The sequence below is a fragment of the Raphanus sativus genome, chromosome 2, assembly GCF_000801105.2.
Source record: "Raphanus sativus cultivar WK10039 chromosome 2, ASM80110v3, whole genome shotgun sequence".
NCBI classification, from domain to species: Eukaryota; Viridiplantae; Streptophyta; class Magnoliopsida; order Brassicales; family Brassicaceae; genus Raphanus; species Raphanus sativus.
In genome coordinates this window covers 24,283,746-24,303,118 of record NC_079512.1, presented here as the reverse complement: position 1 = coordinate 24,303,118, position 19,373 = coordinate 24,283,746, and the positions used below count along the sequence as shown (strand labels likewise).

The window sequence follows — 19,373 nt, the reverse complement described above, 5'->3', positions numbered from 1 at the left end:
AGCGACAGTATATAAGCCAAATCAAATTGAAGTAAATATGGATTTAAAATAGTAGTTATATTTTACTAACCGAAATACAAAAAAAATGAACGGAACCGAAACCAACCCGATATCCGGATTGAATACTCATAATCTAAATGAAACAGAACTATTGTTTCATTCTCTAAAACATAATAAAAATAACAACTTCATCCCGCGCAAGGCGCGGGTCTTATCCTAGTTGATAAGTAAACCAATACCATCACAACTAAGAAGCGTTAGCAACTTTCTGGTCATGTGGCTTAACATAGAATATCTTGATTTCGTTATCGAGTTTGTGTTCATACTTCACCCTAGCAAAATAATAACAAGTTGACGCCACATCCACCCCATACTCAAACTTCTCTGTTTGAAATTCTTTCTTTGTTTTTGTGTGAACCATGCCATACTCTTCATGAGTTTAAACAATATATATAGCCTCGTAGTCACAACCCTCATCCAAAGAATTAAAAATAAACTTATATTGTTGACTGAAAATCTGACATTGGTGATCCTCCATTCGTGGTGATTTTAAGTAACCAAAGAAGCAGACCTCTATGTCTTCGCCATGGATTCCACCAAAATTGATCATCTCTTCCGCTCTAAAATTATGGAAGTCGTGCAAAATTATTCCACCATTTGTAAAATCAAAATCAGTTATTCTTGGATCCCAATTAATCCATCCATGAAAAAAATATCTCAACTGGGAACAAAATTTTTTTGTTGGATCAAGGTCGGACAGAAACTGGCATTCAGAGAGATAAGAAGAATGATGATTGTTGACAAAAAACTGAAGGTTGGAAAACAAAATGACATATCCATCACTTACTGGAAAATAAACATAAGAGCAAACTAAATACAAGGAAAGCACAAAAAGTAGCAAGGAAGAAAGGGTTACAGTTGCTTTATAAATCTAGGTTTATATGCTATTTCCTTGTTTTTTATCATAAACAAATATCCAAATATTCAATCGTTAGTCACAATGTCACATAATCTATATATTGTATAATTTTAAACCATATTATTATTTTAAAATCGATTAATAATATATTTATGTTGATTAATTGATCTAAATATAATTTTAAATATTTCTATTTTAATCAAATTGGTTTAGTTTTTTGTTGTTGTTGTTAGAAGTGCATTCATAATTAATTTTCATGCAATATAGATATTTACACAAAATTTGGTAACTCTTTTTAAATTTAAGCCTGTGTGTAAAATTTCTTTTACTTTCAGTTATGTTATTATAATATGATAATAAATATGTATCTGATCTTAGTTTGTGGTATGGTATGTATCCAAATTTAAAATTTCACTTCACCGGTAAAAAAAACTATAATAAATAATAATAATTTGTTATTTTTTTCTAGTTTGGAAAAGTAGATCCAGCTATAAAATTTTAAAATATCTAGTTATCCATAAAAATTTAGATTTTAATCATAATGAATTTATTTGGTATTTGTTAAATACAAATACAATTAATTTTGATTAAAATAAAGATATTTAAACAATAGTGGCGATTGGTTGGACTGTAGTTGTAGATTATTACTGTAGAGTTTAGTTTATAGAATTTTTGATCTAGTTATATCTAAAGCTTTAAAAATTAAATGAAAAATAAATAAAAAGGTAAAATATTCCAACAACAATATTTTTTCTTTTAGAAAATAAGGCTACTACACATATTCTTTTATTTTTTTTACTTTAACTTTAAAAACTAAATAGAACATTATTGGTAATTTATATGGTTGTAAATAGAAATTAAAACTAAAGTCACGTGTTAGATACCAACCAATTACCCTCAATATTTGCTAAAAAAAATTCTCAAGTTGATGTGGAAATTTTCTTGTATTTATTTTTCAAATTTTAATAAGAATTATGTGGTTTAAGTTTATGGTACTAAACCAAATTTAGTTCTAAAATTATTTAATAATCTTGCAAAAACAAATCTCCCTCATCAAAATTATACATGTCATAGTATGATGAAATCCATATTATATTTTCTACTAAATCATGTCATCATTTTAAAATTTTCAAAATGGAAGTGGTGAGGACACATAAACAGAATTAATAAAATAACTTTTAAAATAATGTCTAAAAGGTATATATATATATACAATTAATTCAACACTTCAGAATTAAAACATTGAAAGCATTGACAAAGAAAAACATTCAAAGCTTAGAGGGACAAAAAAAAACTGTCCTCTGTACAATCATCCAATGTCAATTTTGTTGTAGCCTTATTATATAACACAATTTAAGATCTATAACCAAGAAAATGACTGAAAATACAATTTAAACCACCTGAACAGTGTAAGAGATATAATCAGGAGTCTGGTAAGTGGCTACAACCTTGAGAAAGAGATGATGATCCTATGAAGGCGATGAGTTTAAGAAAATTTTAAGTTAGAGTAGTTCTTTTTACAATTTATTTGGGAACAAATTAGAATCTAAAATTCAAATTAAATCAAATAATTTATTTAGATAAAAGTACATTTCCATTGTATCCCACTATAAACTTATCAGTTAGAGTATTAGACCATGATTATCGGCGTATCTAAGGGCAAATCTCTTAGCATTTATGGTCGAAATTTAAACAAAAAAGGCTAATATAGTTGGGACGCCCCTAAAATAAGAAACATTTTCTCGCGTTCTTACGAGGCACGTGTTTGGTTGCTGGCCGTTGATGCGAAATTGGTTGGGCAAATGCGATGAAAGGCCCAGATTTCTCAATCTTCTGTTCTGTCTGTTCTTCGCGTTCTCTCTGTTCTCTCTCTTGGAGGTGATTCATCTGGCTTCTCTTCGTCGCGTTCTCTCTCGTCGGCGTCTGTCTCGAGCGGTGGTAACGGTGATTCTCTTGGCGTCTCTCCATTCCTCTCCACGGCGATTCGATAGGCGTCTGTCCCTTCCTCGCGTTATGTCTCTTATCGGCGATTCTAACCTCTCGTGTGTTTCGGAAAAGGTAATTAACTCCCTTTCTATGTTTTTTTGTTTTCGGTGTCGATGTCGATTGCATGTACTGTGTTGCGGTTTTTGTTTGCATGTAGTTTGTTGTGGTTCTCGATCTACTCGCTTTGGGATTGCATGTTGGTTTGTTTGTAAAGTTGTTAAAGTGGTTAAACTGAATAGCGGGTTTAGATTGTGTAGATGGTGTAGATTGTGTAGATTGTGGAGATTGTGGAGATTGGCGAGAGAAATTCCTTATCTAGTTTCGTATATCAGTAATTGTATACTGCTTTTGGTGGTAATCTTATTTGCGTGGTTAAAGTGTTTGCTCTGTTAGTTTAGTTGTGCTTATTTGTTGTTAAATGTTAGATGTGATGAAACTGATAGGTTCGTTTGAATGCGTTTAGGCTAGAACACTGATAGAAAGTAAAGGTGCTGATCATTTGATAATGAACTGATCACTTGATAATGAACTGATAATGAATACTTGTTCTTCGACTCCACTAGAAACTCCTATGTACAACCGATGAAGTGATCACTTGAAACTGATAATGAACTGATTACTTGGATTGAAACCGTGTATAGAACTCTGATCAGTTGTGGTTGTTGTGAAACCGTGTTCTATTTACTTCTGTGTTTATTTTCTGTCTTGATGTAAGTAAATGCAAATGGCTTTAACTCCTCCGCAACTTGCTTTACTTCTGTGTTTAGGGTCTGATTAAATTAAAATGGCAAGTGTCTGATTAGAGTTAGCTTCATATCGGTAGTCAAAGCGAGTCTGTGTTTCATTTAAAGAAATTGAGATAAGTGTAATAAGTTCTGATTAGACATATGTAGATAATAGTTAGTTGTTCTAACTTATTGCTTGTTTACCTTTCACATTTTATAAAACCCCTTCTATAGTTCATAAACCAACCACATCTCCACTCTTCTTTCTCTACGATTTCTTAAGTATTATCTCTCTTCCTCGTGTAATGGATCAAACGAATGAATATAGCCAGTATAGTAGTTATGTAGGGCTGCTTCACAGCCAAGGTGAAAATGTTGTTAATGAAAACTTTTTTTATGAAAGTTTTCCATCCTCAGAAATCCCCCCTTTCAGTTCCCAACATTCTGAGGCTCCACCTACACCTGAAGACACCCGCACAGCGTAGGGAGAGGAAGAAATGGACTCCAGCTGATGACGAGGTTCTTATCAGCGCCTGGCTCAACACATCCAAGGATGCTATAGTTGGCAATGATCAGAAGTCAGGCACCTTTTGGAACCGAGTTCAAGAGTACTACGCGTCTAGTCCTCATGTTATAGCGGGGGGTCTGAAGACAAAGCATAACCATTGTAAGCAGAGGTGGCATAAGCTCAACGACTGGACAAACAAGTTTTGTGGAGTTTTCGCTGCTGCAGAGAGACGAATGACCAGTGGACAGAGTGAGAACGACGTTCTAAAGCTGGCTCATAAAATATACTACGAGCTCCATAACCAGAAGTTTACAGTTGAGCATGCGTGGTGTATCCTGAGATATGAATAGAAATGGTGCAGGCTGAACCTGCCTAAAACAACTTCCAGTTCCAAAAGAAAAACATGTGAACCCGTTTCGCAAAACTCAAGCACCAATTTTGGTGACGTTGGGGACGTCGGTGAAGTTCCTTACGTTGAGATGCGACCTGAAGGTGTGAAGGCTGCTAAAGCTAGAAGAGCTGGTAAAGGGAAGACTATTGAGGACTATAAGACAATGTGTGAGCTGAAGATGATAAATTTGGAGAAGAAGGAGAAACTATCCAAGCTCGGCATTCTTGACACTCTCCTTGCTAAGAAGGAACCGCTTAGTGAGGCTGAAGAAGTCAATTTCTACGTCAACGGAAGGGAATATCATCTGGCTTACTATCTAACGGATGGTATTTATCCGAAATAGGCGACTTTTATTCAATCTATCCGACTACCACAGGGTCCGAAAAATTCATTATTTGCTAAAACCCAAGAATCTGTGCGAAAAGATGTTGAGCGTGCCTGTGGAGTCCTCCAAGCTAGATTCGCCGTTGTTAAAAATCCATCTAATTTATGGGATAAAACAAAAATAGGAAATATTATGAAAGCATGTATCATACTCCATAATATGATTGTCGAAGATGAACGAGGATCATATACTCTCCGTAACATTTCAGAATTTAATGAAGGAGAAAGGGAAGGAGAAGGTGTGGTGCGTTCATATTCCGTCGGTTCGGGTTCAAATCTCGTCAATGCAGTTGATCTCGGCAATGCAATTGATGTCGACAATACAATTGATCCTCAGCAAAAAATTCTGGATAACCAAGCCCATCAACGATTAAAAAATGATTTGATCGAATTTATATGGAATAAATTTGGACATCTTTGAAATTAGATGTATTTTTTTTTAGTTTGTAATTTCCATATGTTTTCAATTATAATGCTAAGTTTCTCATTTATATATATATTTTTTAAACTTCTATTTTCTATATGTCACTACATTTACAAATCAAAATTATTTTACTAAGAAACTTAATTAAGTCCTACCAATAATTTGGTTTTTTAACTAAGTCATTAGCAAAATTTCTTAAGCACAAAAATTTAATAAAAATTGTCAAGGACCACAAAATAGGGACATCCGATGCTGATGCTCTTAGTAGTAGTTCTGTAGTAAGCATGCTTTTGTTTTGTTTTTTGGTTTATCACTCTTAATGTTCTTTGCTTTGTTTATCACTCTTATTTGTTTTTTTGTTGAATTTAGTTTGTAATAAGTTTAACCAGTCAGTGTCAAGTTTTTTTCTTCAAATAAGTGATCTAAAAAAATATCCAATATGTATTGTGATTACATCAGTGACATGCATGCAGATCATCGGCGTGGTGATATCTCAAGAAAATAAGTTGACGTTTTAAAAATAAATTAAATTAAATATATTCGTTCAATATCAACTTACAATTTACATCAACTTTCACTAAACACCAATGGCAGGTAAGTTTATCTATGTAAAAGGCCATTTTATTTAATGTATAATTGAAGGGGATACATAAAATGAAAGTCTGTTTTTGTTAACAAGTACTTTTACAGTTACACCTTACACTTTAATTAAAACTATAATTGTAAACATAATTACTGTTGAAAGAAAATTCATATTTACCTTTCTATTATACTTATTAAGATATATAGTATAGTTCTTTTCCATACTATACATAGATTTCATATTTTAAATTTGTTAAATTTATCAGTTTTTAAATGAACTTATTAAAATTTTAGTTCAATTTATTAATTTTTTTTATTTTTACTATTATGTGTATTTTTTTGTATACAACTTTTTCTATTTGTTAAAATACATTTACAGTTAATTTTTTTGTATTTATTTTTCAAATTTTAATAACAGTTATGTGTTTGGTTTAAGTTTATGGTATGTAAGAAATATTCATTTCATTATTTTATGAATCTTGCAAAAAAAAAAAAATCTTCATGTTGTCAAAAAAAAAAAAAAAAAAATCTTCACTACTCAAATATACATGTCATAATAAGTTAGGTCATCAATTTTTATTGCAAAATGAAAGTGATGAAGACACATAAGCAAAATAAAATAAAATCAGTTTCAAATAATGTTCAGTGGAGATATATATACAGTTAATTAAACAATCAGAATTAAATATTCATAACTTAGAGAGACAAAATGACATTTATACACTAATTTGTTTTAGGCATAATATATAACACAATTTCAAATCCATAAATAAGAAACAAGTGAAAATACAGTTTAAGTCGCTTGAACAGAGTAAGTGAATAATCATGAGTTTCAGAGCATCTCCAATGGTGTTACCACCATTGGAGTCCTTAGCATTAGTAAACTATTTTTTTTTGGTGTTTGAATAGTTAAGGACTCATCTCCACTTTTGAAGTCCAATGGTGTTCTTCAATTTGAAGTTTTTAATACTTATGAAAAAAAGCTTTGGCAAAGAACAAGAACAAATAAAAGAACAAGAACAAATAAAAGAACAAGAACAATAACAATCCAGATAGTCTTCCTACAAATACACACAAATAGATGACGAATTACTTCCTGACATCAAATAGCACTCATGAAATACATAGCAACTAAACTCTTCTACCTGCACTTGGAAATAGATTCCCATGTCAACGAGAACATTCTTGACATCAACATGGTTTTCCAAATTCTCGCCAGCCATTAGCAAAGCACAAGCAACCTAAGTACCAAAAATCACAGCTCGTTACACTAGATCTATATAAAGACATGGTTGGTAATTTACTGTGGAACCCAAGTATAAGAGAACCAATACTCACATGGAGGTAAAATGAGCAATAAGAGGTTTTGTACAGGACAATACGCTGGTAGCTGCATGTTGAAAACCATTACATCACTGACAAATGGACTTGTACCCTGCAGCCTCCATCTCATTCCTTAGCTTGGTCAGCATTATCTGAATCTCTTTATTCATTCTGTGTGATCTGTCCTTGATTCAAGAAGATTCTGAAAACTGGAAAGCAAAAAAATATTAAGAAAAACTATAACATTTCATCAGTTATATTGTAAAACCTTGGTTTACATATATGTCTTGCAAGAAAAAAGCAAAAACAGAGCATATGCTTGATCTTCTTCTCATTCATTGCTTTTTCAACACCAAAGAAAGAAGCTTTTCTTTAACCAAAAAACAAAGTAGCTTTATCAATTCCAATCAGAGACCATGATAGCTGAAGGCAACACTAAACAATCAGAGACTACATGAACCCTAAAGAGATAAACAATTCCAATCACAATCACATTCACCTGAAACCCTAATTCCACGAACCTATCAAAACAATTACGAGAGAGAGAGAGAGAGAGAGAGAGAGAGAGAGAGAGAAAGAGAGAGAGAGAGAGAGGCATTTTACTTGTGAAGAGTAGGAGCCATCTTGTTAGTAAGCATCCCTGCGACAATCATACAATCCGATTGGCGAGGGCTAGGCCTGAAGATGATACCGAATCGATCAACACCGGATCGCATCTCGGCCGTCGCGCCGCCGAGCACCACTTCAAGCAATAAGCCTACGGAACACGCAACGGGATGACCATCATCGTCTCCGACAAAACCCTGATCTGGAATGATTTTTTTTTTTTAAACCGAAATACATAGAAAAGAGCTTGCCAAGTCACTAAGGATTTGCTCCTTCAAACCTCTTAATTAGGGACTGATCCTTACCAAACTGAGCTTTATTAATATTATTTTATTCCAATTAGTCTAGGATTATGTGCTAAGGATCCTCAAAATACACCATTGGAGATGGCCTGATAAGTGGTTACAACCTTGAGAAAAAGAGATGATGCTGATCCTATGAGGCTATGAGTTTGAGAAAATTTTAAATTAGATTAGTTTTCTTACTATTTATTAGGGATGAAATTTGGAATCCAAAATTCAAATTAAATGAAATACATTATTTAAATAAAATTATACTTCAATTGTATTCCACAAGAAACTTTCTTTTCATAAAAAAACTGTACTATATCTGAATAAGAAGTATAACAGAAAGTAAATATGAATTTTATTCGATATTATTGTTTTTACAATAATAATTTTAACTGAAGGATAATTTATCACTGTTCTTTTGACCATTGACAATCATAAATGTTTTATCTTTTTAAACAGTATTTCAAAGATAATTATTATAAAAAAATACTGTTGAAAGTAAATCCATTTTTAGCTTTCTAATGTACTTCTTAGTGAAATATGTTAGTGTTTTTTTCACGCTATGATTGCATATTTTAAAATTTGTAAATTTATTGATATGTGAATTCTTGCATTCTACATTGTATGTAATTAAATTTATTAAAACTCCAGATAAGTTTATTAAGATTTTATATATTTTTTATTATCGTGTGTAATGTTTTGTTCGCTTTTGTTTTCAACATTTAAAAAATATATTTTTCCTAAAAACTTGCTTTTAGTTTCCATATTTTCCGTTATTTTATGTACATAAGAAACATTACATCTAATATTTTTTTCTATGTAGTTTGAATGTTTTCTTGTTTTCTTATTTTAAATATGTTTACATTAACATAACACAAACCCATTGTTATTCACACAGGGGCGAACCCAGGATATTTTTTTTATGGGTTCAAACCAAACCAAAAATTAACAAAAAAAAATCTTATAAATCATTCTAAAAAAATATCATTCTACAAAAGCATCCTACGATCTTTCATATCCTGAAATTTCTTCATCGCTGTTTCATTAGTAACAGTCTCAAATACATCTTTCTCAATATAACAAACTAAACAATCATTAAGAAACTCATCCCCAATCCGATTTCGTCGATCTGTCTTCACAATCTTCATTGCTGAAAACATATTTCAACAGTTGCAGTTGCGACTGGCAAAATCAAAGCTAACTTCAAAAGCCTATAAACCAAAGGAAGTGATAGATGTTTCCGTGTATCCACCAACATACGAGCAAGGTCTCCTAGACTATTCAAATGACTAAATCTATCATCATGTCGAACATTGTCGATGTAGATAGACAACTGCTGCTCAAGAGATATGCACTCTGTAGGACTAAAGTCGTCAGGATAGAACTTGGCTAAGTTCATCAGCTTCGAAAGGTCAAACTCAGAAAATGAACCAATAGGAGATAAAGAAGCAACACAAGTAAGCAACTCAGTGTTTGCCTCAGTAAAGCGATCATTAAATTCTTGAAGCTGCAAATCCAAAACAGCATATAAACAATTGACTTTGTAGTGATGCATGTTTTGTATTCCTGTTTTTTTTCTTGGTCTCTTTGGGTGAATAAATTCATCTTCCATATCAACCTTCTCAATCTCATACTTCTCACAAAAAGAGAAGACCTTATCCATCAAAGAAGGCCATCCATTATCTCTAAAATCTTGAAGTTGTCTCTTTGTTGATTTCATCAATGACATAGCATTCAAAATGTCTTGATCCCTTTGTTGCAAAGCTTTAGATAAGCTATCTGTAAGTCCTAAAAGATGAACCATCATTTGCAGATAAAAGACAAAATCAAAATCCTGGATGTATACAAGAAGACCATATGCTTGTCTTCTTTTTGAGTCGTCCAAGCCCTCATTCTCAATATGTTTAAGCACATTGATGATGGAAGAAAATAACTCAATCAAACGCAACAAAGTTCTGTAGTGAGAACCCCAACGTGTATGCCCTGGTCTCTGAATAGCAACCTCTTGATTCAACCCTTTTCCTGTGTTGATTTTACCATCAAGAATATCTTCCTCAATCATTTTTCTGTGATCTTCTCGAATCTGATACTTTCTCTTACACGAAGCTCCAACCACATTCAACAATAGAGAAATCATATCAAAGAATCCTCCGACCTCAAAATTCTTTTTTGCAACAGCCACAACAACCAATTGAAGTTGATGAGCAAAACAATGGACATAATAAGCTGAGGTGTTCTCCCGTAAAATCAGTGACCTTAATCCATTATATTCACCTTTCATATTACTTGCGCCATCGTAACCTTGTCCTCTCAACTTTTTCATGCTCAACCCAAGCTTAGCAAACAAAGAATCAATAGCAGATTTCAGATATGCTGAAGATGTCTCAGCCACATGTATAATGCTAATGAATCTTTCTTTGACAATCCCACTTTTATCAACAAACCGAAATACTACTGCCATTTGTTCTTTATCAGAAACGTCAGCAGATTCATCAACCAGCAAACCAAAAACGTCATGATCAATTTCTTCAATAATAGATTTGATTACCTCTTCTGCAAAGCAATGCGCAATATCTTTCTGAATCTTTGAAGATACCATCTGATTATTTCCTGGAGCATTTTGTAAGACAACTTTACTCACAACTTCATTTTGTTCAGAAGTGTATTTCAGAAGCTCCATAAAGTTTCCTTTATTAGCAGATGTTTCTGACTCATTATGACCACGAAAAGGAAGACCTTGTCGCAACAAAAATCTGGAAACATCAAATGAAGCATTTAACCGAATCCAATACTCATTCTTAGTAATATCATCCTGCTTATGCAAAGCATGTTTAACAGACTGACCTTGTCTCATCAAGTTTTCACATTTTATAACTGCATTATTATGAAAGCTATTAACCTGTCCCACATGTTCTGCAAGCTTACTGAACTTATTCCAGCTAGAAAAACCTTCGTTAATCCATGCATCAGTTTTTCCACCTTTTCCATTAATATCTCTAAACAAGTAACAACATAGACAATACGCAGCGTCTTTCTTAACACTATATTCTAACCAGTTCTTATACTGATCAAACCAAGCATGATTAAATCGCCTCATTACGCCTGATATCATTTTCTGTTTAAAGATATGACCACGAGGTTGACAAGGACCTCTAATCAAATATCTACGAATTACCTCATCTCTTTGATTTGAAGGGTATTCAGATATTTTTATCCGATCAGCAGGATCCCATGGTAAATCATCTAAATCACAAGATGGGGATGGTTCCTTTCTTTTTAAATTCGGAAACTTTTCCATTGATTCTGCTGAAAAATATAAAATATATTATTAAAAACCTGATAAAATATATAGAAACAAAACAAAAACGACAGACAACTATTATTTTATCATCTAGACTAAAGATCAGAAAAAAAATTCAGTTAAGTTTATTAAAAATTTACAATTACTTAAACTAAATTGTTGTAACATACATAATTGATATAAAGTTATTAAGAGACAATAACATAAAAGCTTTATTATAAAATCTGAACTTACATAGAAATTAGAAGCACGTTGGTTTTGGAGAAGAGAAGAGAAGCCAAGGAAGTTGAAAAGACAATTAGGTTAAATATGTTAGTGTTTAGCAAACAAAATTTTTTAAAATTTCCTTTTTATAATTATTGGATCAATCGACAAATATGCTGGGCTTTAGTTTTTTAACAAAAAAAATGCTGGGCTTTGTTCGTGAATCCAAATAATTTTCGGTGGGTTCAAAGTATAAAAACTGGTGGGTTCAACTTCTTTTATTCATGCTATTAATAAATAATTTTTTTTTTGTGGGTTCAGGTGACCCCACCACCTGCAACGTGGGTTCGCCTCTGCACACACACACACACACACACACATACATGCGTGTGTGTTAAAAATGTATATTAAAATTTAGATGAAACCAAAATATTTTAAAGTTAAATTATTTTCCTCTAAATACATATCAAAACTAATGTATTTTTTTTTTTAGATATTCATTATATATATAAAATTTGTATGTATTGTAAATTGTTTTGTGGAGTGAAAAGTTTTAGTTTCATGTAAATATATCATTAGTAAACCATAACAATAGCTCATATACAAAAAAAAATAATAACATATGAATAAATCCAAATTTAGTATATGTAAACGAGCTAATAAAATGCTTGTCCTATTTTTCATACTATATATGAATAATTCAAAAGCAAATACTATATGAGGGCTCAACATAATATCTACACTTATTCCTTAAATTTTTTTAGAATTATAATAATTTTTAAAAATCAAAGCTTTCACTGGTTATCATAGTCAAATCGAATTTAGTTTTTATATATATGAGGGTTCACATTTTCAAAGATCACAATGAAATTTTGTTATACACATAACCCAATCAAGGAAACCAAAGCTTTGAGTAACTAATTTGATTTTGTGTTTTACTCAGTGCACTAATCTTAACTATAACACTTGGTAATGAAAACCTCACAAACACAAACTAAATTCAATCCTCAAAGACACACAAAGCCATAGATACTTTTTATCCTCTTCTTATCAATACTTCTCTAATTTTCTTCTTACATTGTAGACATCAAATTCATCCCTTTGTATTATTTCTGATGTGTTCATTGACGACCTTCTTTTAAAAAATTTATGCTTGGAATCAAATATAAACACATCATTGATTTATCTCCAGGCTCCCACAACCAAATTAGTGACCCCATATCTTATAAACAATCATTGATACATCTCTAGACCCCTGAATAAGGCATATAACCGCATCATTGATGTTTACATCAGGTTAATAGTGACAAAGTCCCCTCAAAGTTTGTTCAATTCTAAGTGATGTGTCTACTAAAAAACTAATGTGCTCACACTCTCAATTGAAAAGAAGAAAAGACCATGACTTTCTTCATGCTCAGCTGCTGGAGCTGTTACAGCCAAGTTAGCTATCTTTTTCATTCTCAACATGTGTACTTGAATCACCAAAGGGCCAGTTGCATTGAGAAAATATACATTATTGTCCGATTGCCAATGGTATATAAATGGAACTTCAAAATTAAATCTAACATTCACAAGAAACTCATGGTTTAAGGTGGAAGGGTTTGTGCATGCAAACTACGATACAAATCTTGATATAAGACAATCAGTAAAATGGTATGTATTTTAGGTTGGAGGAAACGCCATCGGCTGGAGGTTAGGACCTCAACACATGGTATCACTATCTACTACCAAATCGATATACATGGCTCCCACAAAAAAATTCAAGGAGACTTTGTTGCTAAAAGGTTTGGTTAGTGATTTGGGTATGATACCGAATGATGCAAATGTGTTCTCAAACTCGCAGAATGCTAAACACTTAGCAAAGAAGGGATAGTTCCATGAGAGAACTAAGAACATCAAAACAAAGATATATTTCATTAAGGATGTTGACGATACAGAAGTATCTTTACATAAGATACGTACTTCAGTAAATACAGCACTCACTAACAAAGAGATTACATAGGAAGAAGTTTGAGCAAGGGTGAACGAGCCTCAAAGTTCTTACCTAAAAGATCACACGATAGCGAGAAGATTTTGTATCAACTGGATTATCTCACAGGAAAAATAAATACAACGGGAAAAGTGTTGAGGTAAAGGAAGTTGACATGGCATATTCAGCTAAGGTATTTCTCTAAGGATGTGTCTGCGCAGCAGAAGTAGTTGAAAGAATGTGCAACTACAGCTGAACAGAGATATGATATATGGTGTTTTTCACATCATTGTATATATGTTTTCATTTGTTTCAAGTCACTAATTCGTGTCAGTCCAGTCCTTTTTGACATTTTACAGGTCTGGAGTTGGTAGAAGAGAGAAGAGAAGGTGCATGAAGAAAAGATGTCCTTTTGGAGCAATCCTGCAGAGAACACTCAAGTAGAACAGTCCCGAGACTGTTCTCTCTCAAGTGGAACAAGCAGACGGAGTGATCCGGAGATTGTTTCCGACGAGTATGGAAACTCCTATTTCGGGAATTAAAGCCCTATTGCCCTAATCTCTTTTCTACTCATTGGCGTCTCCATATAAAAACGCCATCTATCATTTGATTATTTTCTTACGCTAGTTTTTGCAAGACAAGTTTCATACTTTTGGATTCAAGCTTTTTGTAAGGGCGACGGCTCACCTCTTCCATTCGAAGAACAACCTGAACCCTAGTTTTATTCTTCTTAATCTGATCATGAGTATTTCAGTTTCATCTGTTGTTCTTCACTGCATCATGATTGAGTAGTCGACTGTTGATCTAGGGTGATAGAGTGCCTTCGCGACTGAGCATAGATAGGTTATCATTTAGTGGATCTTCATTAATTCATTGTTTCATGCATGTGCTAAACTGATCATCTAGCGTTTGATCCTAAGTAAATCTGTGCATCAAAAGTGTAATAGGTTGCTAGATCTTGTATGAATGAGCATTGCATTCTTAGCCACACGAAAGTAGATGTTAAGGTGCATTGTGAACAAATCGGAGTTGATCATTAAGGTTCACCATCAGATCTCAGACCAAGCGACATCTTATGAGTTGGGTCTGATCGGTGAAAGGAACAACTACACGACATTGTGTTGATCTAGCCTGTTTTCCGAGTTCTAGATAGAACTGCATCGAACCTGAATAGCTGCTCGGTCATGATTGAGATCACTCGCATTCATCCTAGATTAACTCCTTTTAACTTGAATTCATTGCTTGTGCTTTTTACTTGTTCCCTGCATCACTTTTAAAACCAAATAAGTATCTTCTTCTTAGCTTGATTTCGGAATCCATAGAACTAAAGTGTAGACTGGTACTCTGGATTTGAATCTCAAATACTACAATTGCAACTGTTAACTTGGTAGTAGCAATGATTCATTTTTAGTGTATCAAGATAACACAATACAAAGACACTAAAAACAACTAACAAAGGGACATATTAATCTTCAAGGTTTGGAATGAAGACTCATGAACGTTAATTAGGACATTCACAATAGGAGCCAGGAATTCTAAATGTATAAGATGAATCTAAAGAGTTTGGACAAAACACACGAGAAAAGATTCTTATTGTAGTATCTCATGCGGAGCTGGTGCAAAAGGTAACACCACATATGACTATCGCTGAAGGAAGACAATGATATTCAGATTTCTAAGGAAAATAAGGAAGTTGGGTTAAGAACAAAGATTTTGAAAGTAAAACGATATGATTTGGCACAAAGTAAAATTTGAGCCACAAAAAAAATTATATTTCACTAACAAACTATATGAATTGGTATGAAGGGAAGTCGTCGTCAGAACCCGTCTTTCAATTTGGATTTAGTGTCTGTTTTTTTGGCTGAGGATCGCAATGTTGAACGCCAAGATAGAAGTCAACCCCGATAACGCGCCGTTGGTGAAGATGCTATTTGGACATGAAGTACATGCCAATCCTTAAAGACTAATAGCTAGTTTAAAGATTGTAATCGTTGTCTGACTTTTATTGTTGTACTAGTAGATGTTTATCGTATCACTAAGGTCGAATGTAGGAGGTTTAAGAAACCGGGTCATTAGGCGCCAGTGGTCTTGGGTTGAATCCGAAAGCGCTTTGGTGTTGATATTGTTAATCCTTGATCTTCAAGTTAATCTTGTGGTGATTAACAATTGGTACTTGAATAATAATAGGATTCAACTTAGGGTCTACTTGTGTACTATGTTTGCCCCAGTTCTGCAGTCCAAGTTAGAGTTTAAGAAACAATTAAGTTTGGATAGTGAATTGTTCTCATTTCGTTGTGGTTAAAAATACATTAACGTCTTAGATCGGATTGCATAAAATCTAATTTAGTGTTCTTGGGTATTATTAGACTTCATTGTTTATATAATGGATTAAAATCAATTGTTGTTATAATCCCGTTCACTGTTTTGGTAAATGATAATTAATGTTTGAATTAAAAAAAAATGGTATCATTTGGTCTCTCCTCCTTTCCTTTTCTATCTCTGTATCTTCTTACTACAAAACTAATATTTTTTTCTATATAGTCATTTTAGCGAATTAACCCTTGGTACAAATGGGTGTGAATTGGTTAGATTTAAAAAAAGAACTAACCAATTACTAAACCGAATTAATTTTGCAAATCTAACGATCGGTTCAGAGCCCATACCGATTCGGTTTTCGGTTAAAAACCGCAGTATGATTTTTTGTCACTCACTCTTTCGATACAAACTAAGCGCATTTCTTCGTAAACTCCGCCCGATATATCAAAAACTCTTCACTACTCTTTAGCTTCTCAACCTCTCTCATTCTTCCGCAACTTCTTCCTCCTACCCTCTCCAATTCTTTGTTCCTTCTCTTCAGAAACCAAAAATGGCTCAGGTGGTTGCTACAAAGTCGATTCAAGGCTCGATGTTGTCTCCCAACGGTGGATCTGCGTCCACGAGATCCGACAAGTTTCTCAAGCCGGCGAGTTTCGCAGTGAAGGTTCTCGGAAACGAAGCCAAGAAAAGCGGAAGAGTCTCCGTGAGAGGAGGAAGAAGAAGAGCGGTTGATACTACTGTTAGATCCGCTCGTGTTGATACCACCGAAGTCATTCCAGTGTCTCCCGAGGATGTTCCAAACGTAAATGTTTTTTTACCCTGAGATTATAACCTTTAATGATTTTGACTGTGGTTACTGAGGTGAATATATTTTTTTTTACTAATGTGGATTTAGAGAGAGGAGGAGCAGTTGGAGAGGTTGTTGGAAATGCAGAAGTTTAGTGACACGTCGGTAGGGATGTGGTCGAAACCGACGGTTAGGAGGAAGACTAAGATTGTCTGCACCGTTGGTCCGTCTACCAACACGCGGGAAATGATATGGAAACTGGCGGAAGCTGGGATGAATGTTGCTCGGATGAACATGTCTCACGGTGATCACGCTTCGCATAAGAAGGTTATTGATTTGGTCAAAGAGTACAATGCGCAGTCTAAGGATAACACCATTGCCATCATGCTTGATACCAAGGTTTGTCTTTTTTTTTTTTTCCCGAAGTTTTTATCCTTTGTAGTTATTTATTCTCTGTTTTTTTATTGTATATTGTCTTTCAATGTTTGTTAGGGTCCAGAAGTTAGGAGTGGGGATTTACCGCAGCCGATTATGTTGGACCCCGGTCAAGAGTTTACTTTTACGATTGAGAGAGGAGTGAGCACGCCAAGTTGTGTCAGTGTTAACTATGATGATTTTGTCAATGATGTGGAGGCGGGGGACATGCTCCTTGTCGATGGTATGTTCATGTCTCATTTGTTTTTCTCCAATAAAGTGGGATAATGAATATAAGACTGATTGTGTTTCAGGTGGTATGATGTCGTTTATGGTGAAGTCTAAGACTAAAGAGACTGTCACATGTGAAGTAGTTGATGGTGGAGAACTTAAGTCAAGGAGACACTTGAATGTCCGAGGGAAAAGTGCTACATTACCTTCAATCACTGGTTCGACCTCCCTCTTCTCTAAAGTCTGAATGATCTTGCTCTGATATAAATATATATATCTATTTTGTAATTATTTTCTTCTTTTTTAAATTTCAGAGAAGGATTGGGAGGATATTAAGTTCGGAGTGGAGAACAAAGTTGACTTTTATGCTGTTTCTTTTGTCAAAGATGCACAAGTGGTACATGAACTCAAGAAATACCTTCAGGGCTGTGGTGCCGATATTCATGTAATTGTAAAAATTGAAAGCGCAGACTCCATACCTAACTTGCATTCCATTATCACCGCATCAGATGGGGTAATCTTTTTTTGCCATCAACGTTATTAGTTGGAGGTTGTCCTGTGAATGTGCTGCTTAATGATGTCTTCCACAGGCAATGGTTGCAAGAGGTGATCTTGGTGCAGAGCTTCCTATTGAAGAAGTACCCATTCTTCAGGTTAGCCCTTGCTTTTGAAAATTCCACAGCTTTAAGACATTTTCTTGCATTTTAAAATTTTGGTAATGATATGCAGGAGAGGATCATTAACCTATGCCGCAGCATGGGAAAAGCTGTTATTGTTGCGACTAACATGCTTGAGAGTATGATAGTTCACCCAACTCCAACCCGGGCGGAGGTTTCTGACATTGCTATAGCTGTTAGAGAAGGTGCTGATGCAGTAATGCTTTCAGGAGAAACTGCTCACGGAAAGTAAGTGCTACCGATTTAGCTTATGTTTGTTTGGGGATGTAAAAAGTATTGAAGGTTTAGATTACACTCGAAACTGATCTTTACTTTTGGTATTAGGTTCCCGTTGAAAGCTGCTGGAGTGATGCATACAGTTGCACTGCGAACAGAAGCAACTATTACTACTAGTAGTGAAATGCCACCTAATCTTGGTCAAGCCTTCAAGGTAAGCTGCGCTCTTGATTTCCTTCTTTGCTATCTAATCCATACTGACGAAGAACGGTGTTTACAGAACCATATGAGTGAGATGTTTGCATACCATGCAACCATGATGTCGAACACACTTGGAACTTCAACTGTTGTTTTCACCAGGACCGGTTTCATGGCCATACTTTTGAGTCACTATCGCCCTTCTGGCACAATCTATGCCTTCACAAATGAGTGAGTAGTCCATGTTTATTCTTTCCAAAACAAATGCCTGACAACTGGTAGATTTAAGAACTCACGGTTTGAGGTTTTTGGCTATGCAGGAAAAAAATACAGCAAAGATTAGCCTTGTATCAAGGTGTGTGCCCTATATATATGGAGTTCTCAGATGATGCAGAGGACACTTTCACTAAAGCTTTGTCTACACTACTGGTAAACTCAAAAATATCTCTTAGAAAGAAAACTCAGTGTTAAAAACCAGATTTAGCTTTCTATTTTCTATATCTGGAAATATAGATACAATGGAACATGTTGTGGTTTTGGGAATTAAGAGTTTGAGTTGGTAACTTTTGGATGGACAGAAACAAGGAATGGTGAAGAAGGGAGAGGAAATAGCGATTGTACAGAGCGGTTCACAACCAATCTGGCGGTCTCAATCGACTCATAACATCCAAGTCCGCAAGGTGTAAAGCCTTCTAAGGAGTCTCAGTATTTATTTTCACATGGTCAGTGTGTTTTTTTTTTTTCATTTATCTGTAAAACCGGTTTCGGTTAACTTTCCTTGCACGTACGTCCTTTTGTACTCTAAAACCTACGGTTTACTGTATCTTATTCAGTTTGTTTTACTTGGCAGACGTTCTCTATTGTTAGCTCATTAGTTTTTTTTGTGAGACAAATGTTAATTTTAGATTGAGTAATAAATGTG

General features: G+C 34.1%; 3 protein-coding genes across 3 annotated transcripts; 2 read left to right on the top strand and 1 right to left on the bottom strand.

The window, feature by feature from the left end:
• Window positions 1-2,932: 2,932 nt before the first annotated feature.
• LOC130508642 (glutathione S-transferase T2-like) lies at window positions 2,933-4,872 on the top strand. Its single transcript, XM_057004243.1, has 4 exons — window positions 2,933-2,977; window positions 3,063-3,113; window positions 4,048-4,445; window positions 4,500-4,872. The coding sequence occupies exons 1-4, from the start codon at window positions 2,933-2,935 to the stop codon at window positions 4,870-4,872; spliced, it is 867 nt and encodes a 288-aa protein (XP_056860223.1).
• A 4,410-nt stretch (window positions 4,873-9,282) lies between these two features.
• Window positions 9,283-11,235, bottom strand: LOC108838584 (uncharacterized). The gene is made up of 5 exons (XM_057004242.1): window positions 10,983-11,235; window positions 10,776-10,874; window positions 10,425-10,688; window positions 10,051-10,250; window positions 9,283-9,645 (listed from the first exon to the last, which is right to left on the bottom strand). The coding sequence occupies exons 1-5, from the start codon at window positions 11,233-11,235 to the stop codon at window positions 9,283-9,285; spliced, it is 1,179 nt and encodes a 392-aa protein (XP_056860222.1).
• A 5,093-nt stretch (window positions 11,236-16,328) lies between these two features.
• Window positions 16,329-19,300, top strand: LOC108843239 (plastidial pyruvate kinase 2). Its single transcript, XM_018616375.2, has 11 exons — window positions 16,329-16,730; window positions 16,824-17,114; window positions 17,208-17,373; window positions 17,444-17,578; window positions 17,675-17,874; window positions 17,951-18,013; window positions 18,090-18,265; window positions 18,362-18,467; window positions 18,534-18,682; window positions 18,772-18,880; window positions 19,030-19,300. Exons 1-11 carry the CDS (start codon window positions 16,479-16,481, stop codon window positions 19,135-19,137), a joined length of 1,755 nt encoding a protein of 584 aa, XP_018471877.2. The 5' UTR covers window positions 16,329-16,478; the 3' UTR covers window positions 19,138-19,300.
• Window positions 19,301-19,373: the final 73 nt, after the last annotated feature.